This window comes from Silene latifolia, chromosome 4 (genome assembly GCF_048544455.1).
Source record: "Silene latifolia isolate original U9 population chromosome 4, ASM4854445v1, whole genome shotgun sequence".
Lineage (NCBI taxonomy): Eukaryota > Viridiplantae > Streptophyta > Magnoliopsida > Caryophyllales > Caryophyllaceae > Silene > Silene latifolia.
In genome coordinates, this window is record NC_133529.1 from 100,649,032 (window position 1) to 100,671,540 (window position 22,509).

The window sequence follows — 22,509 nt, forward strand, 5'->3', positions numbered from 1 at the left end:
CTCTTATGATCTGAGAACACCTTAAAAGTTGCCCCATAAAGATAGTGCCTCCAAATCCTAAGAGCAAAAACAACTGCACCCAGCTCCAAGTTATGAGTAGGATAGTTCTCCTCATACGGCTTCAGCTGCCTCGACGCGTAAGCTATAACCTTCCCATTCTGCATCAAAACACATCCCAAACCATTCTTTGAAGCATCAGTGTATACTTCAAAGTTCTCACTTCCCTCAGGTAAAGCCAGGATAGGAGTTGTGGTCAAACGCTCCTTTAAGGCCTGGAACGCCGTCTCACAACTCTCATCCCACCGAAAACTGATCTCTTTCCTCATCAAAGTTGTCATAGGCCTCGCGATTGTAGAAAAGTCTTTCACGAACCTCTTGTAGTAACCAGCTAAACCCAAGAAACTCCGAATCTCAGCAACATTCTTCGGTGATTCCCACTTGGTCACTGCCTCAATCTTGCTAGGATCCACCGAAACCCCCTCTTTAGATATCACATGACCCAAAAAAGCCACTTCCTCTAGCCAAAACTCGCACTTGGATAGCTTGGCATATAGCTGATTATCTCGCAAAGTCTGCAAAACTAACCTCAAATGCTCCTCATGCTCCTTCTTAGTCTTAGAGTAGACTAAGATGTCATCAATGAAGACGACCACAAACTTGTCCAAGAACGGGCTAATAATACGGTTCATAAGATCTATGAAAGCTGCTGGTGCATTCGTCAAACCAAAAGGCATCACTACGTACTCATAGTGACCATAACGCGACCGGAACGTTGTCTTAGGAATATCCTCATATGCTATCCTCAACTGGTGATAACCCGACCTCAAAATCGATCTTAGAGAATACCCTTGTGTCGCTCAGCTGGTAAAAAAGATCATCAATCCTTGGCAAAGGATACCTGTTCTTCACCGTGACATGATTCAGCTCTCTATAGTCAATGCATAGCCTCATGCTCCCATTTTTCTTTTTCACAAACAACACCGGTGCTCCTTAAAGTGACACACTAGGCCGAATATACCCCTTGTCTAACAGATCATATAGCTGTTTCTTCAACTCTTCCAGTTCTTTGGGTGCCATACGGTATGGTGCTTTAGATATATGACCTGTCTCCGGTTTAAGCTCCACATTGAAGTCGATATCTCTCTTAGGTGGTAACCCCGATATCTCATCTGGAAAGACATCACTAAACTCCCCAACCACATGTATATCAGATGCTGTCAGCTATTCCACACGCTTATCTCGAACTTGGCAAAGAATCAAGGGACACTTCTTCCTCAAACATGACTTTAAGGTCATTACAGCGATGAACTTACACTTTGGCCTCATAACAAACCCCTTATAAGACACTCTAACACCCTTGGGACCGTTTAAAGACACTTTATTTTGTCAGCAATCTATCTGAGCATCATACTTACCCAACCAATGCATCCCGACGATAACCTCAAACCCATCCATAGTAAACTCTAACAAGTTGACCGGTAGATCTACCTCCCCCACCAACATGGACACATCTCTATACAACTTAACACAAGACACCGACTCTCCCGAAGGTATAAACACACTATCTTTTACAAGCTTATACTCCCCCAAACCCATAGATAAGGCATGACCCTTAGACACAAAGGAATGGGTTGCCCCAGAGTCAAACAAAATGAAAGACGGTGTATTATGAACAAGAAAGGTACCGATAACCACATGAGTATCGTTCTCAGCTTCCTGTTTACCCATCATAAAGAGCTTCCCGCTGTTTTTCTGTCCTCCTCCTTGGACCGAGGTGTTTGAAGTAGTCGGCTTAGTTGCCGAGTTCTGCGACACACTGTTGTTTGGGCGCTGATAGGATCCTCCACTGTTGCGGTTGAAGCTGCCATTGTTGTTGTTCTGCCCTCCATGGTTACCCAAAGACCCAGATGGCCTGTTGCTAGCAAACCTCTAGCTCAGAGCCTGAGAGAAACTCCCCTGATAAGCTCCTGAAAACCCTCCAACTTTGGCACTGGTACAGTCGTGCCTCTTGTGACCCACTCCACCACAGTTGAAGTAAGTAAGGTTGAAGTTGTCACTAACACTCCGACCACCACCTCTTCCCCATGCTCGAGATCCCCCTGAAAACCCATATCCTCCCGAAAAAGCCCTAGACTGCCCATAGTTGCTCTTCTTGTGGCCCGACTGATTGCCACTTTCATTCTCTGCTTTCCTTTTTTCTGCAGTTCTTTCATTAGCCTCCTTGGCCAAATCTACCAACCTCTCCGCATGTCCAGCCCGTGCATAGACCTCTTTCAGGTCGCTAAGAAATCCAGCTGGTAATCTATTCATGATCTTAGGAGCCAACCCTTTTTCGAACCGAAGAGCCAAACCTCGCTGACCCAGCTGCATATCTTATGCATATCGGGACAACTCAAGGAACCAGTGATAGTACTCAGTGACAGTCATGGTGAAAGAATCAAACTCGGCTCTCAACTTGTGGTGGATGTGCTTCGGCATAAACTGTTCCCTCATAGCACTCTTTAGACCTGCCTATGGTATAACATCGAGCCCCTCATCCCTGTAGTATCCCCTTGTATCTTCTTTCACATTCTGCCACCAAACTGCGGCCTCACCTCTCAGGTAGTACACCACCTGCTCAACAACCAACTCCGCCGGACACTTCACAACCTCAAGTAGACTCTCCATCTCTCGATGCCAGCAGCTTAGGTTCTCCGGTACCCTCGTAAGTCGATGGGTTAAAGCGGGCAATGATGGTGCTCAGGTGAGTTGCGTCCACCGGTTTCTCAGCCTCCTTACCCATATTCTTAAGAGCCTCAAGGAGTGCATCATGCTACTCAATCATACGGGCTACCTCATCTGTTGTCATCTCAGATGCTTGGATATACGCTGCTGACCTCTTTGGCGGCATTTTGAGCTGATAGAAGCAAGGAAATGTAAGCACATAGCCTACGGCTCAAAATAAACATGACCCTCCGCCAAAGAAGTACTCGGCCGAGTATGGTGAGATACTCGGTCGAGTATGGACTACTCGGTCGAGTACTACTCATACTCGGTCGAGTGTTCCACTCCAGTAGCCAACGTAAAAAACACAGAAAACATACTCGGTCGATTATGCCTCACTCGGTCGAGTATGCTCTATTACTCGGTCGAGTGATCACAACCAGTAGCTACTGCTACTTATACCCCAAACAACACTCGGTCGAGTGCCTGGTTACTCGGCCGAGTATCCCCTACTTGGTCGAGTACCCGCCCTGCTCGGCTGAGTCATGCCAAAAATGAGCTGTACACTATTGTAAACATGCTTTTCTATCAAGATATATATATATATATATATATATATATATATATATATATATATATATATATATATATATATATATATATATATATAAAAATTGAATCTCGTGAGGCACCCTTCTTAGGGTGCGGCAGCTGAACCCTTTCTAAACCATTAGATCTAACTATTGTAGACTCATCAGATTATGACACGTGTTCCCATACAAAACTCAACTAACTGACATTTCGCCCTCAAATTCACTCATTTCGCACTCTTTTACTTTCTCTCTCTTCAACTCATCGTCATTCACTCTAATTTCGATCGACATTTATCGCTCAGATTTGATCGCCATCGCCATCGTCAATCTAATTTATTTTTCGATCTAAGCAATTTCGATTCATCCTAATTTCGATCATCCTAATTTTGTAATTTCGATTCATCCTAATTTTGATGAATTCAACCTCGATGTTGCTCAATACGGTACACAATTTCACTTATCGATTTCTTCTTTTTTTGCACTATCAGCATAGTTTTTGATGTTCTAGTGAATTTGCATATTCTTGATTTTCCAGAAGTTGACTAGGATGATACATTGACGTAGCTGATTGATAGTTTATGCGATTCGATTTCGATTATGTTCAGTTTTTCGATGTTCAGTTAGTTCTGTATTTGTTGTTGATTTAATTTGCTTCTAATTAAGTTTTAGGTTATGACGTCTTAAAAATTACAATCGCGTGATTTTATTGATGACATATGTTATTCATAGTTTTTGATTGAAAAGGAAATGAATTATGAATGCAAAAGTAGGCGAAAGAGTGAATGTGTGTTAAATTAATTTATGATGTTCTTGAGAATTCCGGATTACGAGTAATTGAGAAGCGGTTCTTGAGTGTTCATGAAAATTGCTAGGTTTAGATGTTCAGCTGTGTTCATCCAGAAATTTAAAATGACAAACTCAAAGCTGTGATAATTGTTAGATTTAGCTGTTCAGCTGTGTTCACGAAAATTGTAATCCTAATATAATAGAGTGCGAACTGTTGCTGAAGAAGTATGAGACTGTATATTTGATGTTTGAACTAAATTTGTAGCTTATGTGAACTCTTTACATACTGGTTGTTGTTTGATGCTCGAAGGAGGAGGGTGCTTTCGAAGAAGACTGAATGTGCTCCCAAAATACAAATTTCATATGTCAAGAAATTTGGAAACGCCAAGTGTTGGTGCCGGGGTGATCGTGCCTATGGAAAAGGATTTTCCCTATGTTAGTTGTATTTTGCTTCAACATTGTCTTGGGGAATGTGAGCTTATGCTACATAACGGTCTCCTTTATGCAGACAATTAAGCCATTTACACCTGCTACAACAGGTTAGTTAGGAACATTGTTTACAGTTTTTCATTTATCAGCATTTGTGAAAAAACAAACAAACTATTTCTCGATGATGAAATACATATTTGGAACAGTTATTTTGCAGTGGTTGGTCTGGAGAAAGCAGTTCGACTGGAAAATCTGGGCTGCATTGGTCCCAATCGTAGGAGGGATTCTTCTAACTTCTATTACAGAGCTTATCTATAACATGTTTGGATTTTTAGCGACATTATTTTGTTGTTTAGCTACTTGTACCAAGACTATTCTAGCTGAATCTCTTTCGCATGGTTACAAATTTGATAGGTACCATCTCTTTCCTCATTCTTGATCACCTTTCTTTACCTTCGAACAGTTTTTTGAATTTTCGGCTTAAAGTTTTTTGTTTTGTTGGTAGTTTTTCTCCATTTGTTTTGGACATGATGGCCTTCTACTCAAATAACTGGAGGGATTATATTTGAATTACATTCCTAAATGATTTTATCTTAGAATAACACCTGTCTGTCTTATATGGCAGCAAAACATGACAACGTTACTGTCATGATAGTTGTCTAACTTATCCGTCCTAGTTAATATTATGATTATAAGACTATGATCAAGGTTAGTTTTTTTTTATTTTAAATGGAAATAGCGAGTCGTCCAAAATGGAAAAATGGTAACTTTTGTAAACGTGGTGTGCGTATCAGCCCATTTGTAGCTTGGTTCTGTCTATACAACTATACCTTTACATTTCTGGCAATTCCCGTTCCTCTGTCTGCTTTTGAGTTTGTAATTTTCTTGCAACCTGATCCCAGTGCGTTCATTTTGTGTAGAGCATAAATACAGTGTTCTACATGGCACCTTTTGCAACTTGTATATTAGCAGTCCCGACTTTGGTACTTGAGGGACCTAGAGTTATAGTATGGCTGAATACATACCCTTCTGTCTTCCATTCCTTAATCATCATCTTTGGTTCTGGGGTGTTGGCTTTCTATCTCAATTTCTCTGTCTTTTATGTCATTCATTCTACTACCGCTGTCACGTTCAATGTCACTGGAAATATCAAGGTATACATTTACAGTTTATGGCTCTTGGAACTCTTACTTGTTATCTTCCACTCGAATACACTTGCTTTTTTGGTAGAAACATTTGTTTTTTTCTGTCCCGTAATTGGGAGACATAATTTCAAACCTTTACGCCTTCTTTTGCTTTCTCTGTATTACTCACTTGCTAATTTAGTAAGGAAAAAGTTTGATTATCCGATATTACCCATAGATTGATAAAATTGTATCAAGTCTCTTCAATTTAAGGTTTATGGACTATGGTAGATAGTTGGTCACTTTTCCCAAAATAGAATAGAAAGAAGACGGTAATCCTAATTTGTTTTTGATTTCTTTTAGGCAGCAAATATTTTCAAGGAAGGTGCGGAACAAGCTATAGGTAGCATATTTTTGTCATTTTTAATTCCATAATAAATTTGTACTCCAATAATGTCTCAAAACAAATAGTTAATTGTCATATAGGAGTAGTATCACAAGAGCACCCTGATGTTCAACATGGTAATTATGGAATTGAGCAAGGGGAACTTTGTGCTATTGTGAAATTTGGTCACAAAATAAATAGTTAATTGTCATATATTGTGAAATTTGGTCACAAAATGGTCGAAATCACCTATTTTGCTCTTTTTATTATTTTGTGAATCATAGACCTTGTTTCGTGAATCCTATGCCTTATATTGTGAAACTTGGTCATAAATGGTCAAAATCGCCTATTTTCCTCCTTTTCCTATTTTGTGAATCATATACCTTATTTTGTGAATCTTAGAGCTTGTTTTGTGAAAATAGAAGGTAATATTGTGAAATTTGGTCACAAAATGGTCGAAATCACCTATTTTGCTCTTTTTCTTATTTTGTAAATCATAGACCTTGTTTCGTGAATCCTAGGCCTTATATTGTGAAACTTGGTCATAAATGGTCAAAATCGCCTATTTTGCTCCTTTTATTATTTTGTGAATCATATACTGTTGAGCCTGGAATTTCGCACTCTCGTGGGATAGAATTCTACCCGGCCGACGATCGGGCAGTCCGTCGAGTAGTCCAAGTTTGGCACCAGTTGATAAGTCTAGACTCCCACATCATCTTCAGGGCCATCTTCAGGGTGTCAGGGCGTCAAGCCATCAGGGTGTCAGGACGTCAGGCCATCAGGGTACAAGAAGACGGGCACCAGGCCGGAGAGGACAACGGTCAAGTGTAAGGTCAACATTTGACCAAGTCATGGATAATTATATATAAGATTTTTACAACATTAATATGGTAATTAAGAGCATATTGATGATGAAGATTTTGTCATAAATAAGGAGCATTAATAGGCATTAATGCACAATAAAGACAGCAATTAAGGAGGAATATTCAGCATTAAGTACAAAGATTTGGCAGCCATTCAGCCTGGTTATATAAGGAGCATTTGGAGATCATTTGGCAAGACAAGACATACTTCAACATACACAACACATCCTACACAAGAATACATACTACGAGCTAAATAATACTTAGAGATTATGTTACAAGCATCATCATTATCATTCTTATATTCTCCCAAATACTTAGTGAAATCCTTTCCTGGCTTGGTGCCAGTGGTTTTTTTCCCATTAAAGGGTTTTCCACGTATAAATCATTGTGTCATGTTTTCTTATATCGTTTATTATATTTACATTCGTTTCCACTTATATTACAATCAACCATGCCTAAGTACGATCATGATAACATCAAAATAGGATAATACTAGTTAACCCCCATACTATTCTACCCTGGTCATATTTCCAGCCTTGCGTAAAATATGGACAAAACAATTGGCGCCCACCGTGGGGCTCGAACCAACGACCACAAGGTTAAGAGCCTTGAGAAAAATTGGTACAATGGTTTTTTATAACTCTCGTTTGGAACGAAGAAATGCTAGATCCGAGGGAAAATTACTAAAAACCAGTCAAAAGTCCTTCCAACGATCATAAGTGTTACAACCTAGCGTGTTGCTTAAGGAGAATTCAAGGGCAAATTTGTCACCAAAGAAATTCAAAGATAAGTTTTTCCTATACCTAATACATGTATTACAAAGTATAAGAAATATATCTTAAAATTTTGGTACTTGCTTTTATTCTACGATGAATTTTCCTAATTATAATAATTTGATGTTTTAGGAAATGTAACCTTAAACCTCAAAGAATTCGAGCCTAGCTGGGAAACTTAGTCCTGACCGGAACAGGCTTCCAAGTTAGTTATGAACAGTATCAGTGCAGGCCTGATCATCATTTCAAGCCTGAATATTCAGTTCAACCTTGAACGGTTTTACCAAAGCCAGATTATTCTTAAGATCTGATCAGGACAGGTCAGTCCTTTCAAGGCAGGGAATGCTAGCCTGATTATTTGTAAGATTTGGTCAAGTCAGGCCAGTCCTTCTACCGCCATAGCGCAAAAATCATAAAGGTATTCAAGTATTCCTGCAATGGTAAGTTGTTATTCTTTGCATAACGTTTAAATAAATATGTCATCATACCACATATTGCAAGGTAGATACGAATCAAATACTTTTTAAGTGACCATGTTACATATGATAGTTTTGGTGTCCGATATATGGGGTTAGTCAAGCTTAGCCTGGCCTGACTGACTTTTTGAAAGATGAATCAACCTGACCTGACTCATCGATCCTGATATACTTAGATCTATTATTATATTACTGTTATGAATCCTTATATGGTTACTCATTAGCTTTTCCTTATTATATATCAAGCATGTCTAGCACGATTTAGAACCTTTGATCAATAGAATTTTTAATATTAACATGTTATACACATTACACAACATGAACGTTTGGAGACATAGTATATCCTGGCCTGCTAGTTAACATGGTTGTGATTTATAATTCATGTGTATCATTTATAACCTACTTGTGATATCCTTGTAAGATATTTCGGTCCTGCCAAGTGCAACTTTATGTGACATGTGGTAAGTTTATGAGTTACATGGTGACCAAAGGAGACATGTGATCAACCCTGAACGGATTAAAGCAATCACGGAGTTCCAATTACCAAAACCAGTCGGGGCATCCAAAGCGACATGCGGATTTCGACTGAACAAAAATCAGCCCCTGGATTGTTATTTTGAAACCTTAAAGCCTTCGAGTCGGGTAAGTTTCTCACCTAGCAATTACAGTACCCAGTTAGAGGCATATGTGTAGCATCATCCTGCATGGAAATAGATCAGGTATGAGTACCCTGACATGCATGTCCTAATAAGGTCTCACTCCCCTGAATCTGTCAGGCCTGAATTAGTAAGTTTTTATAAAATATATATATATATATATATATATATATATATAGAGGTAGGATCCGGTGAGAACGAACATTCGGTGAGAACGGTGAGAACGAACTAACTAATCCACTAATAACTAACGGCATTATTACCCATTTTACAAACAATACGACATACCAACCCATATAAACAAACACACTGCAAAATCCAAAATCTAATTCGTCCCCGTCTAACACCACTACCAGAATCCGGTGACCACCACCATCGCCGACACCGAGCTCCGTCATATACCGCCGTTTTCAAGAGGCCACCACTGTCGCAACTCTGGCGAGTCCACTCACAAATTTCCCGATTTGCACAGCCCGGAAGTGGATTCTCCTTCCTCTGATTATTCTCGTCGATGATGAACATCAGAAATGCCAGCGAACATCAATGATTCCGGCATAGATACAGCGAGACAATTTAGCATCACCAACCTCCAAAATTCCCGATTTCCCGAAGCCCATATTTGGATTGTCCTTCCTCCTCGACCACCCTATCTCTGCCGGCATAACATAGGATAGAGCTCGTCGGCGTGGGCATCACATAGGATAGATTACCAATGGTAACTCAAGCACACCGCCTCTGAACTCCTTCCCTTCGTTGGTTTCACATCTATTTCAATTCAATGTATCTACACTAATATTTGATGTATCTAGCAACTATTTTAATGTATCTTACCATTGATACACAAAAATAGTTACTAGGTACATAAAAAATGGCATGAGATACATCAATTAAGAAACCACATGCACACTAATTTCGTATGCCCGACAACAAGAGCAAAGCTGATGAATCAACTTCTTCGAGTCTTCTCTGATCATTGTCGGCCTCAACACCATCATGCATCTCTGATCATTTTTTAATCACGCATAAAGTTACTGCCGACGTTCCCAATCAACTGGCCCTATTATATCATGCCCCAAAAACCAACTCATCCCCAATCTTCATCTTGTTTAGCCGGAAACCAGATTACGACCGACAATTCACTCGTTCCCAATCAGTTACTGTCGGCGTTTTGGGATGCAGAATAACGGCGATGTGGATGCGGAATAATGGCGACACTATACCACCACAACACCACAAAAATTGGAGAAAATAAGTCGACATTAACATGAATAACATCAAACAACTTAATTTAATTTTACATTAACATTATCTAACTCCATACTTGTCGTCAAATGCTCTTCCTCTTCTTTAAACTTCACTCCAACTCAATTTGATTCAAACGAAAAATAGTGCATCTGATTTCTATATTAGTGTATCTACCTACTAACTAATTTTGTGTGTAATCTTAAAGATACATCAAAATAGTGGTGAGGTACACCAAAATTTAGGGTAGATACATTGAAATAGATGAGTAATCACCGAATGGAGGTGGTGAGGTACAGGTGGCGGGGCCATCGGAGTTCCACCGGCGACGGTACCAGCAGCCGATCGAATGATTCGGAGTACTTCGACCAAGATGATTGAGAGCAGGGATGAAAAGAGAAGTGTTTGGTGGTGGCCGGAATGACACTATGGAAGGCGCCGACACAGTGCGAGCATCATCGTGGCAACGGTGAACGACGGTGACGGAGTTGGTGATGGGTGTGTGAAGGAGTTAGGATGTTAGATGAAGATGTGAGATGTAAATTGTGTGGGGTGAGTTTGTGTGAGGGACCCAGACGAGGGAAGGGATGATACTGGGTCAACGAGTTTGATTTTTTTATTTTTGGAATTAATGAATCAATTATCCGCGTTAATATAAGGGTATAATAAGACCGTTCTCACCGAATGTTCGTTCTCACCGGATCCTAAATCTATATATATATATATATAGAGAGGCAAGATCCGGTGAGTCCACCTATATATTTGAGTCCATGAGTCCATAAAACAATATCACGCACTATAAAAAACAATATCACGAAATTTTTTTTTTTGAATTTTTTTTTTCAAAATTTTTTTTTTTTCAAAAAATTTTTTTTTTTCGAATTTTTTTTTTTTTTTTTTGAATTTTTTTTTTTTTTTTTTTTTTTTTTTTTTTTTTTTTTTTTTTTTTGAAAAATTTTTTTTTTTTTTTTTTTTTTTTTTTTTTTTTTTTAATGTAAGCTGTGATATTTTTTAGTATAACGTGTGATATTGTATTACAAAATAATATCACGATTTTTTTTTTTCAAAAACTTTTTTTTTCAACTGTGATATTGTTTAGTATAACGTGTGATACTGTAAGCTGTGATATTGTGTAGCATAACGGGTGATATTATAATACAAAACAATATCACGAATTTTTTTTTTGGAGTATAAGCTGTGATATTGTTTAATATAACGTGTGATATTGTATCATGGACTCACGGACTCAAAAAGATAGAGTGGACTCATGTGATCCTAATTCTATATATATATATATATAAGAGTCAAGATCCGGTGAGAACGATTACTCGGTGAGAACGACCTACAACCATTGGATTAAACTATAATCCAACGACTAATACAACAAACGAAACAAATAAAAAGAAAATCTACAGCCATCCCACAATCTTTCTCTTCTCTCTCTACCTTTACTTTCTCTCTCTACATTCCAGAAAAATCCCGCGAAGTTTCTCCAGAAAACGACGCAATCCTTTATGAAATTGAAGTTAATTAATACTCATTAATCAACGAAATTTATGTACATTTCTTTAATTTTCTAGTTTTATTACATAATTTATGTATGTATCAAACAATTTTTACTGATTTTATTTTTTTTCTAGGGATTTATCGGAGATTGAAAGTTCTAGTGATTTGATTGTTCCTACTTATGCAATTTTTCCAATTGGTAGCAATATTATTGGAAAAAAACGTCTTTTGATTTAGGTATGTATCTACATTTTAATCGTTTCAAGTTGTGTTCAGTTTGTTTTTGTGTTAATCGTATTTCAATTGTGTTCAAAATCATGTATTTCAATTGTGTATGTATTTCAATTGTTTTCAGTTTCTTGTTTGTGTTAAACGTGTTCAATTTAGCTTTGTTAGTACAATCATACTAACTTTGTTAGTGGAATCAATTCATGTTTTGTCATTTTACGTACTTGATTAGTGTATCTAGGAATATAATTGATGCATATTAATTTTGGGATAACGAGACTATATATAGATACTGTTGTTTTTCGGATTTGATTAATGTATCTAGTAATATAATTGTTGCGTATCAGTTTTAAGAAAAAATAGACGATGAATACGCACTGTTGTTTTTCGTATATGATTAGTGTGTCTAGTAATATACTATAATGGATGAGTATCGGTTTAAGAAAATTAGACGATGAATAGGCACTGTCGTTTTTTCATGTTTTATTTGTGTATCTAGTACGTAATATAATTGAAGTGTACTCATGTGTGACACTTGCTGAACGAAAGCCTGAATATATAGACGATTTCTGACATATTTAAAGGATTCAAGGACAAGTTGCTCTCACAAAGTAATATGTCTGATTATAGTAGTAGTAGTAACACATGTGAAAAATTGAAAAACAAAAATGAAGAACTTGAAATGGTTATAGGTACAAAGATATCGACTGAGGTTGTCGTCTTACCTCCCTAACTATCAAAGACTAAGGGTTCTGGAAAAAGAATGGTATCCTAAAAGGAGAAAGTTGTCCAAGAACATGAGAAACCGCTGAGAAAAATGCAATGCTTGTGGTGAAGTAGGATTCCACGACGGTCAGAATTGTCCGGGAGAGTATGAAGTCATAGAAAGGTAAAATATTCAATCTACTACGGAGTATATTTCAAGGGTCCGACTATTTATTTTTTATATACTTGTATCTATGTATCTAATTAGTCGTGCAATTTACCTCTTTTAGGCTTGGATGAAGGGATAAAGGTTATTGTATGAAGTCATAGAAGACACGAAGGATTGAAGGGATAAAGGTTATTGTCAAAAGGATTGAAGATTTGCTTAGTGGCACAAGATTGAAGATTTTAAAGATTATTGGCACATAAAATTTTTAAGAATAAGAAGTGCATCTACATAGATTATTAGTGTAACTAGATAAGTCTAATAGTGTATCTACCAGAATTATGTGTGGTAACAAATATTTTTGACGCTTTTGAGTAGGAGTCGTGGATGATTATGTCGAGGTTGTGCTTTGTCGGTGTTATGATTGTGCATAGGTTGAACTATCATCTTGTTTCATTGTATTAGTTGGATATTGCATTTAAATTCAAGGACGTATTCAGTTTGCCAATGTCTGAGTTGTCTATACATGATAGTTTTAGTATGCTAATTAGATGAAAAGAAATCGGCACATATATAGCATATAACCTGATATGGCTATAAAAATTAGATTTTTTTTAGTTAATATAGCATTAGTTTTCTCTCTGCTTTGTGCATATGCGGCTTAATTTTGGAAATAACTTGTTTTTTTTTGAAGTCATGATTGAAGAGTTTTTGCGCATATTATTAATGTAACTAGATTAGTTTACAAGAGTATCTACAAGAATTGTGACAATTGAGCTGCCTTATTGATTTTTTTGATGCTCCTGGACACGTTAATGTACATTTGTCGTCATGGTAAATTGAGATGTATAAAATGCACTTGGCGCTAACAAGCTTGAATCACATTCTCATAACATAAATTGTAAATGGATAAAGTTCAAATGCCACAAAAGTCGACATTTTCAATTGCTAACGAATTTGGAACACATTTTCATAACAATCCTAAATGAGACTATTACAAAACAACAACCCTAATTGAACAGTCCTAATTGCCACCATTACACATTCCGAATAGGACGATCAATCTCCTTGCTTGATTGCTTGCGGCCAACTTCCACCATCACGCAATCCCACGCCTACTCAAAATTTCTACATAGAAGACATGTAAATAAATACATTAGAATATAATTTAAGAAATTACGGGAAATAAAAAGGTAAATGGGAAAAAAATTAAAAGTAAATCAATAATTAAAAATACCAACAGTAAGAAATAGTCATAAATTGAATAACCCTTGTAATTGCTCTTAGTTTCACACCGCAATCATACCTTCACCGTCAAAACGAATAAAAAAAAGTCTAAGATGATAACATCATTCAAAAAGAAATAAAAGTGATGTACTTTTACCCATTTGGCTGTTGAGAAACGAGTTCATTCGTAAATTCAGATAGCGCTTGTACCCTTGTAAAATCTGGACAACATTACTAACCTTTAAACAGAAAAATAAACTGCCACAAGTTCCTTTTCAGCCTCAAGATCGTTAGTATGTAACGAGTTCAGAATATAGATTTTCTTTAACTCAAGGTGACACACAAAGAAACAAGTGATTATTTTCGATGATAGGGATAAAACATCTATAAAACATAAAAGAGACATATAAGTTGGAGTACTTTCATGGACCAATGGTGTCAACGCTTCAGTTACGCAACATCGAAGTAATGACGGGTTTTACACAAAGAAAATTGTTTGCATATATATTGAGGATTATTGATTAATAAAACAATCACATATTTGTACCTACATATCTGATGGAATTAATATTGTATATACTGTACATATTAAAATTGTTTGCATATTTATTGAGGAATGAAGATTATTGGTTAAGGGGCATTTGTGAGAGATGTACCTACTAGCCAATTAAATGAATCTAGAACCTATTAGAATGTACCTAATACCTATTTGAGCTCTTCAAGTAGGACGAAAAAGGGACATTTGGGGTAAACGTACCTACTAGCCAATTAGACGTACCTAGAACCTATTAAAACGTACCTAGTAGCTAAAAGGGCTCTAAACCCTAAGTCACAAAACCTAAACACTAGAAGGGAGTGATGTCATGTTAAGTCATTAGTTTCATATAGTTCAATAAATGTCAATGAATACATGTAAAACATGTATTCACCGCAATCATGCCTTCACCATCAAAATGAATAAAAAAATAAACTCTGAGATGATAACATCAGTAAAAAAGAAATAAAAGTGAAACGAATAAAAACTGGTGTCATGTTTAGTCATTGGTCTGTATAGTCTATTAAATGCCAAAAAAATGCATGCTTCTGTGTGTTGAAATTATAACACATGCTTGTAGCCTATATTATATTCACAAAATACACATCGTAGCACATAAGAAAACTAGAATATGTAAAAACATACCTATAAGCTAATTAAACGTAACTAGAACACATTAAAGCGTACTTAGCTGCTAAAGAGTACCTTAAGTATATAATAAGTTAATGAATCTCACAGAATGCCAAAAAAATAGCTATTACCATTTCTTTGTGTTGAAATCAATTCTTAGCAAATGTATCAGATGATTCATTTCATTAAGCAACATACCGACACTACCAACGACAACAATAACATGCATTCAGGGGCAACGAGCAACAAAAAATGACAAACAAAAACCAACTAATGCAACCTCAAGAATATAAAGTCAAAACTAATCAATTCAAACGGAATTAATTGAAGGCGACACGAATATGTAACAGGTAAAAACACATTAAATTTACGGAAAATGAAAGTATAAATGAAGTGCCGAAAAATCGATAAAACTAATGTTGCAAACAACGCAAGCGATAAAACAATTTATGCTTTTAGGCTTTTAGCTACTAGTATATTTGCAGAATACACCACAACACAAAACCAGAAACGTACCTAGTAGCTACGGAGCCCCTTAAGGCCTTAAGTGTATAGAATCAGTGGATCTCACAATATAGCACTAAAAATAGATATTACCACACCTTTTTGTTGAAAAAGCTTGCAAAGAAACGAAAATCTACGAAATTTGCATTGATTTTGAAACAATCTATACCATTCCTATCTCTATTTACAGGCTACATCGTACATAAAAATTTGGACCCCAAATTCATAATAAGAGTACGTACGTTCTACTTCTCCATACTCCACTACGCCTAGCCAAATTCTTAATGCACCTAGATGAGTATAATAATGTATCTACAACATAATTACTCAATTAGATCCTATTATATGAGAGCTGCTAAGTTGACCCCTAACATAGTAAAGATAGATACACATGCTTGATAGATACACATGCTTTTAGTAAGCTCCCACAAAATAATTCATGCTTCTAGACACTAGTATATTTACAGAATACACATAGTAACACATACCAAAGCTATGACTCATTAAACGTAACTAGGAGCTAATTAAACGTAACTAGAAGCCATTAAAACGTACTCAGTTGCTAAACGGCTCCATAAGTATATAAATTAGTGAATCTCACAGAATGCCACCAAAATAACTATTATCACTTCGTTTTGTTGAATTCTTATTCTTAGCAACAGTCTCAGATGATTCATTGAACAACGTACCGCCATTACCAACTACGACAACAACTTACTTTCAGAGGCAAACGAACAACAATAATTGATAAATGAAATAATGCGAAATCGATGAAAATAAGGTTGTAACCAATGCAATTTTCAGAAGAACATAATAATTGTAGAAATAATAAATTATATGGATAACAGCGAAAAATTATCGAAGTACAAAACAATTAGGGTTAAGATAATACCTAATTGAGCAGATATGTCGACAATGTACTTTAACTAGAGCGAAAAAAATAAGGCAATCAGGAAACAACGACGAATACACAAATAAAATAAATGTATAAATCGTACGAAACGAAACGGAAAATTAAATTAATTACGACAATGAAAATATTACCTAATTAACAAATACTCAACGAAAACGCAAAAAAATTGATCCTGCACATGTGAATTCAAGTATGAGGAAGAAAATAAAGTAGATAGTTGAGATCGAAATCATAAAATTGAACAAAATCAAGTAATACAATTGAAAATCAAACTCAAACAAAAAAAAATTACCTACGAAAAATGAGAGAAATTGTTCAATTACGGAATCTAAACTGAAAAATTGCAGTCGAATGATCGTCGTTCTTCATCGTAATCGTTCGATTCACTGGAATTTTGACGAATGATTAAATTGGGGGAAATTATTTGGGGAAATCTAATTTTAGGGGAAAAAGGCAGAGAGGTTGAAATGCAGGAAAAAAAATGAGAGGAGAGAGAAAGAGATTGATCAGAATTAACGTTTTACGCACAAAAGGTAAGGTATGTGGGTTGTGTGTGTTATTCTCAGCCGTTCAATTTACTTTAATCCAATGGTTATAAGTCGTTCTCACTGTTCTCACCGAGTATTCGTTCTCACCGGATCCTAAATCTATATATATATATATATATATATATATATATATATATATATATATATATATATATATATATATATATATATATATATATATAAATATAGCTTTGCTTGATCTCATTTTTTATACAATTGAAGTAAATGCTAATGTTATCACCTATAGGCTCAATATTGACACATCTTTGAAGTCTCGTCTTTGGAAAAGCAGCGCAAATATGCCCCTGAAAGAAATATAAATATCTACGAGGAAGTTAAAAAACTCCTGACGAGGCAACATTATCCAAGGATTAGAAGCTATATTTATCATCGCCTCCATTTTTACTAGCTAAGCCAGGTAAAGGAAAACCCCCTGCCGGTTTATCCCTCTCTCATTGACAATACTGTCAGTGGCTAGTTAAAATACAGGAAGGTCAGCAACATCATGTCTACGATGTAAGTAAAAGTCTACTAGATGCTGAAATGAGATATGATTTACTTGAAAAATATGTTTTAGCTTTAATTATATCGTAAACCAAGTTGCGCCCTTATTTTTAGTCTCACCCTATATTAGTTAAGACTAACCTACCCATAAAGTCTGTCCTACGAAAGCCTGAACTGTCAGGCAGGATGGCCAAATGGTCAGTACAGATTAGCACATACGATATCACCTTTGAACCCAGGACAACAATCAAATCATAGGCCTTAGCAGACTTTGTGGCTGATTTCAGCCCTAACCTAAAATTAGACCTGGCCAAAGAAGTTAACCAATTAGAAGATAAAACCCCATACCAGTAATGGACCTTGTTCATAGATGGGGCATCAAATGCCAGGGGACAGGGTTAGGACTAGTGCTTAAATCGCCACAGGGGGACGTTATAGCTCAGGCCATAAGCTGTGAGTTCAAAGCTACCAACAATGAAGTAGAATATGAAGCTCTAATAGCAGGCTTAAAGGTATGTCTAGACCTCGGTGTTCGAAACCTAAAGGTAAAAACTGATCCACTTTTAATTGCAAATCAAATAAAAGAAATTTATGCAGCAAAGGATTCAAAATAAATTTTATGTTTAGAATACGTTAAAAAGTTTGCGCTAAGTTTCATTCATTTGATATTGAACAAATACCTAGAGACACGAATATCTAGGTGATGCTTTGTGACCTTGATTCAAACTTCACCCGCAATTTTTAAACAAGGTACCTATTCTCGCATTTATTTGAACCTCCATCAAAGCAAGCTTTGAATAGGTGAACCCCATCAATCGACAATGATTCATAGATTAAGCCTTATCATGATTGGTTCCTGCGAGATATACTACCTCAGGCCAGGCATATGGCTAGATCATTTAGAATTAGAGCTTCTATATTTCGGTCCATCCTCCATAAAATGGACTATCATTTTATTTTGTCAATTTGTCAATTGTCACACAATATGTCACATGTACTATGATACATGTTATTAATTAATTTAATGCATATTTATCACATAAATAACATTTTATAAATTAATCAAATTACATACGATAAATTTACTAGTGATACTTGATCACATAAATAAAATGGGTCATTTAATTATAATTCACAACATTTTGTAATTATAATTAACCATTTATTCTTATCTCTATTGTTTCTCAAACAATAAACAATTTTAGTAACAAGTCATTTCAATTACTAAAATAAATCTTATTTAATCCCATTACAATAATATATCAATATTCTCTCTCACAAATGAATTGTTCAATTTTAAGGTGTAACAACCCGGATTATAAAACAAAGGAAAAACTTATATAAAATAAATATCAGAGTACGATACTGATAAAAGGGTCAAGGTGGCGGAAATACCTGACCAATCCGATTCGCTACTAAATCCAAAACTAAACTAATACATTATTCAAAGGTTCTTAAAACATAAAGTAAACTCCTATTTTATTATTAAACTCGCTTCGCACAATCCCCAAGCAAGCATCAACCGGTCAGCAACAGTCTGAACAACCTGAGAATGGGGGTCGACAATCAGTCGGGAGTAACTAGATGCTCTCCCAGTCATGTTTACAACTATTGAATGTAATTAACAATCATTAACAATTGAAAGGCATAAACAGTAAACATGTGAGACCATCTATACTCATGAAAAACCAAATACAACTTACCATGACTTTATCAACCTTAGACGAATGCAATCGTGCAAACCTAGACCATATGCAACCACTAGACCATGACACTTACAAGACTAGTAGCGACAAACGAACCACAATAACTTAAGGCACAAAGCTAGCATTAAAGCATAGCAAACACGGTAACACACAATCCACAGCAACAGAAGGCACAAAGCTAGCAATCAAGCGTAGCGAATAGAGTGAACGCCCGTTAGAGCGTATAACCACTGCCTCTAACTTGCCAGAGCATATAACCACTGCCTCTAGCTGACGGAGCGTATAACCACTGCCTCCATCGGTGTGGAGCGTATAACCACTGCCTCCACGGTACTATGTATAGCGTATAACCACTGCCTATATGTCTAAGACCTGGCCACACTCTCGGTGCAATAACTGTATACCGAACGACACTCGGGAACCAGAGCGTATAACCACTGCCTCTGGCTAGTTCCGAACACAGACCAAAACAAATCCCGCATCAACGGGTGGCGTTGGTTCATTCCGATAGTATATAACTGATACTACCGTCATCTATTCAAACTAGCGACAAACCAATGCACAGTATAACTGACTGTACTAACATGCGTGAACAACATCACGACTCAACCCATAAGATAGTATAACTGACCATCCTACTTATCATATGAACAAGAGTAACCAAATATATATGCAAACACAACGTCGTATAATAACTGAACACAACACAACATGTGAGCAAGTACCAACCATTCAATGTTATAGTACTCCAGCTATAACTTTAACATTTAACCATTCAATGTTATAGTAACCCTAACCATAACATAAAATCTGGATGTGAGGTTATAGTAACCTCTACTATAACTTCAGTATATATAACTTGAAGTTATACTACCTCAACCATAACCTTGACACGAAACTCAAAGTTATACTAGCATTAACCATAACCTTGAGCCATAAATCTCAGGGTTACATTAGTTACAGCTATAACCTTGACTCGCACTTCAATGTTATAGTAGGTTCAGCTATAACCTTGATTCATATTTCCAAGGTTATACCTGTTTCAGCCATAACTAGAGTAACTACCCAAAGTTGTATTAACTTTAGCTATAACACTTGAATCATCATCAAGGTTACACTAGCTTTCGCTATAACTTTGGAGAGAACTCTTGGCCGCCTATCATGCCGCCATTAGGGTTCATTCGTAAACCCTAATTACGCTCATGGCACCCATAATTTAATGCATAAGCAACATATGATATATAATTAATGCACAAAACGTACACAAACATGCGAAACATATTTAATCACGATAACAAATAATCAAACATGTACCAATCATGCAAAACAATCATTAAATCATATTAATTACATCAATTGGCATAAACACAATTAAAAGAAAACACCTAGTTACCTTTTTAGCAATTAACGATGCGAATTAATAATGAAAACCTCTGTGAAAGACACGACCATCAAATCCTTGTCTCCAACACGTGTCAAGGTCCTCAAAATCGACAATAAAGAATATACCCGAATCAAATCCATTAAATCACCATAAAAGACTCTTCTTCTTCTTTACTCATTAAAAATAAGAGACCTTAAAGGTAGGTCAAAAGGTCCATACAAATAATTCCCATAAAATTATTTGGAGATAAATATGATGTAGAGGTAAGAGTAAGGATTGTGGAAATATATTTTGTGTATGAGTTTGGAAGAAGGAAAGATATTCAACAATGAAGTCAAAGGGAGAAAAGAAGAACAAAAGAGAGAAAGAGAGGAAAGCCGTGCGGCACTTTTATTCGTGAAACCAAAATAGGTTGACCTAGTTGCTTGCTAGGTTAATTCTATTTATAAGGAGAATAACTAATGGGCTTTGGGTCCATTAGCTCATACAATGGATTATCTGATTATAAATCCGATTGGACCATATTAAAACATAACGAGAGCTTATATAAGAAAAGTAATTATTAAATTAAAATAATCAAATCATGCTCGGACATTTTAACCCTTCCAAAAGTAGATTAAAATGAGAAATAATAAAATAGAGAACGAAGACGATAAATATAAATATTTCCAAAATACATTAATATACTTCGAAATAATTAATTTAATAAAATACTTTTATAATAAAATATTATCATAAAATACGGGGTGTTACATAAGGAATTGATCAACTTGTATCGTCATACAATTAATCAACTTTACAGATAAGGGCATCATCCTTTAGGTGTGACCTTAAGGGATCAACTGACCACCACCGTCCCACGACAGTAACGTCAAACTCTAGCAAGCCAATCGTTACCGATTAATGTTGATCAGTTGACTATAAAATGAATCATCCCTTACGTATTCTTTAAAATGAGATTTTAAACATGTGATCAATATGATCGACAATTGTGATCGCATTATTGTCGGAGGACACATATTCCAACAATCTCCCACTTGTCCTCGACAAGTGTGCGTCATCAATTCTATTGTCCTATTACTATCTCCCACTCAATGCAAGGTGTCTTTCGGGTCGTACTTGCAAGTGATCATATCGAGAGTGGTTTCCTCGATCTGGAGAATAACTGATTGACCGGAATTTATCTACCATAGATACCTTCCGAGCGTGGCCACGCATTTCCAGTTCATTACTCCTCGAGTGGCCCTAAGATATTGTTTTAACCCTGACAAGGGGGTGGACAATTCCTATCGCACTATTCCCTTCGACTAGCCACAACCATCATAACCCAAAATATGCCCATTTGACCCCATTTACGAAGGTCGTAGTAACACAAATCAAAGTTAATCGATCTTTGTGCCACCTAAGGCGAACAGTCTTTAGTCAAAAGAATCGACTCATTAGAATACTATAGTAGCTCTCGCCATGACCAGGCTATATAAATTTGCCAGAACTCTATAAGCGGTCCTTAGCCCGACAAAGTGTTCCTAACTTGATCTGCCTATGTGATCGACTAGTCATCTCACATGACTGTATGGCACTGAACTTGCCATCAATCGCATCACACTCTAGTCACTTCGAGACGTCACCTCATACAAGTGACTATGGGCGAATACCATGTTAATCCGGGTTCACTTTAACGGGGTTCAATATTGTCTCTACAACCCGTTTGGATGTAACAAGGTATAGAAGGAGTTTTTAGATTTTAAAAACTCGAACGACAAATGTGATTATCACATATGAATAGTTAATGCCTGATTACTATTTCATATTCTATAATATAATTTGATCTTGTATGTAGTTATTCATCTCAATCCAATTGAAATGACATGACTCATCATGTTAAGCCTATGAAAAGGCTTTGGTTAGTAGGTTTTATCA

At 36.3% G+C, this 22,509-nt stretch overlaps 1 protein-coding gene across 1 annotated transcript in view; it reads left to right on the forward strand.

Moving 5' to 3' along the window:
• The first annotated feature begins 2,732 nt into the window (after window positions 1–2,732).
• The window catches only part of LOC141651826 (UDP-galactose transporter 1-like), an 86,531-nt gene continuing 66,754 nt past the window's right edge, over window positions 2,733–22,509 (forward strand). Inside the window, exons 1-5 of the mRNA XM_074459520.1 lie at window positions 2,733–2,743; window positions 4,348–4,399; window positions 4,495–4,621; window positions 4,718–4,925; window positions 5,434–5,665. Of these exons, the coding sequence (XP_074315621.1) occupies window positions 2,733–2,743; window positions 4,348–4,399; window positions 4,495–4,621; window positions 4,718–4,925; window positions 5,434–5,665 (630 nt within the window). The remainder of the gene's footprint in view (window positions 2,744–4,347; window positions 4,400–4,494; window positions 4,622–4,717; window positions 4,926–5,433; window positions 5,666–22,509) is intronic.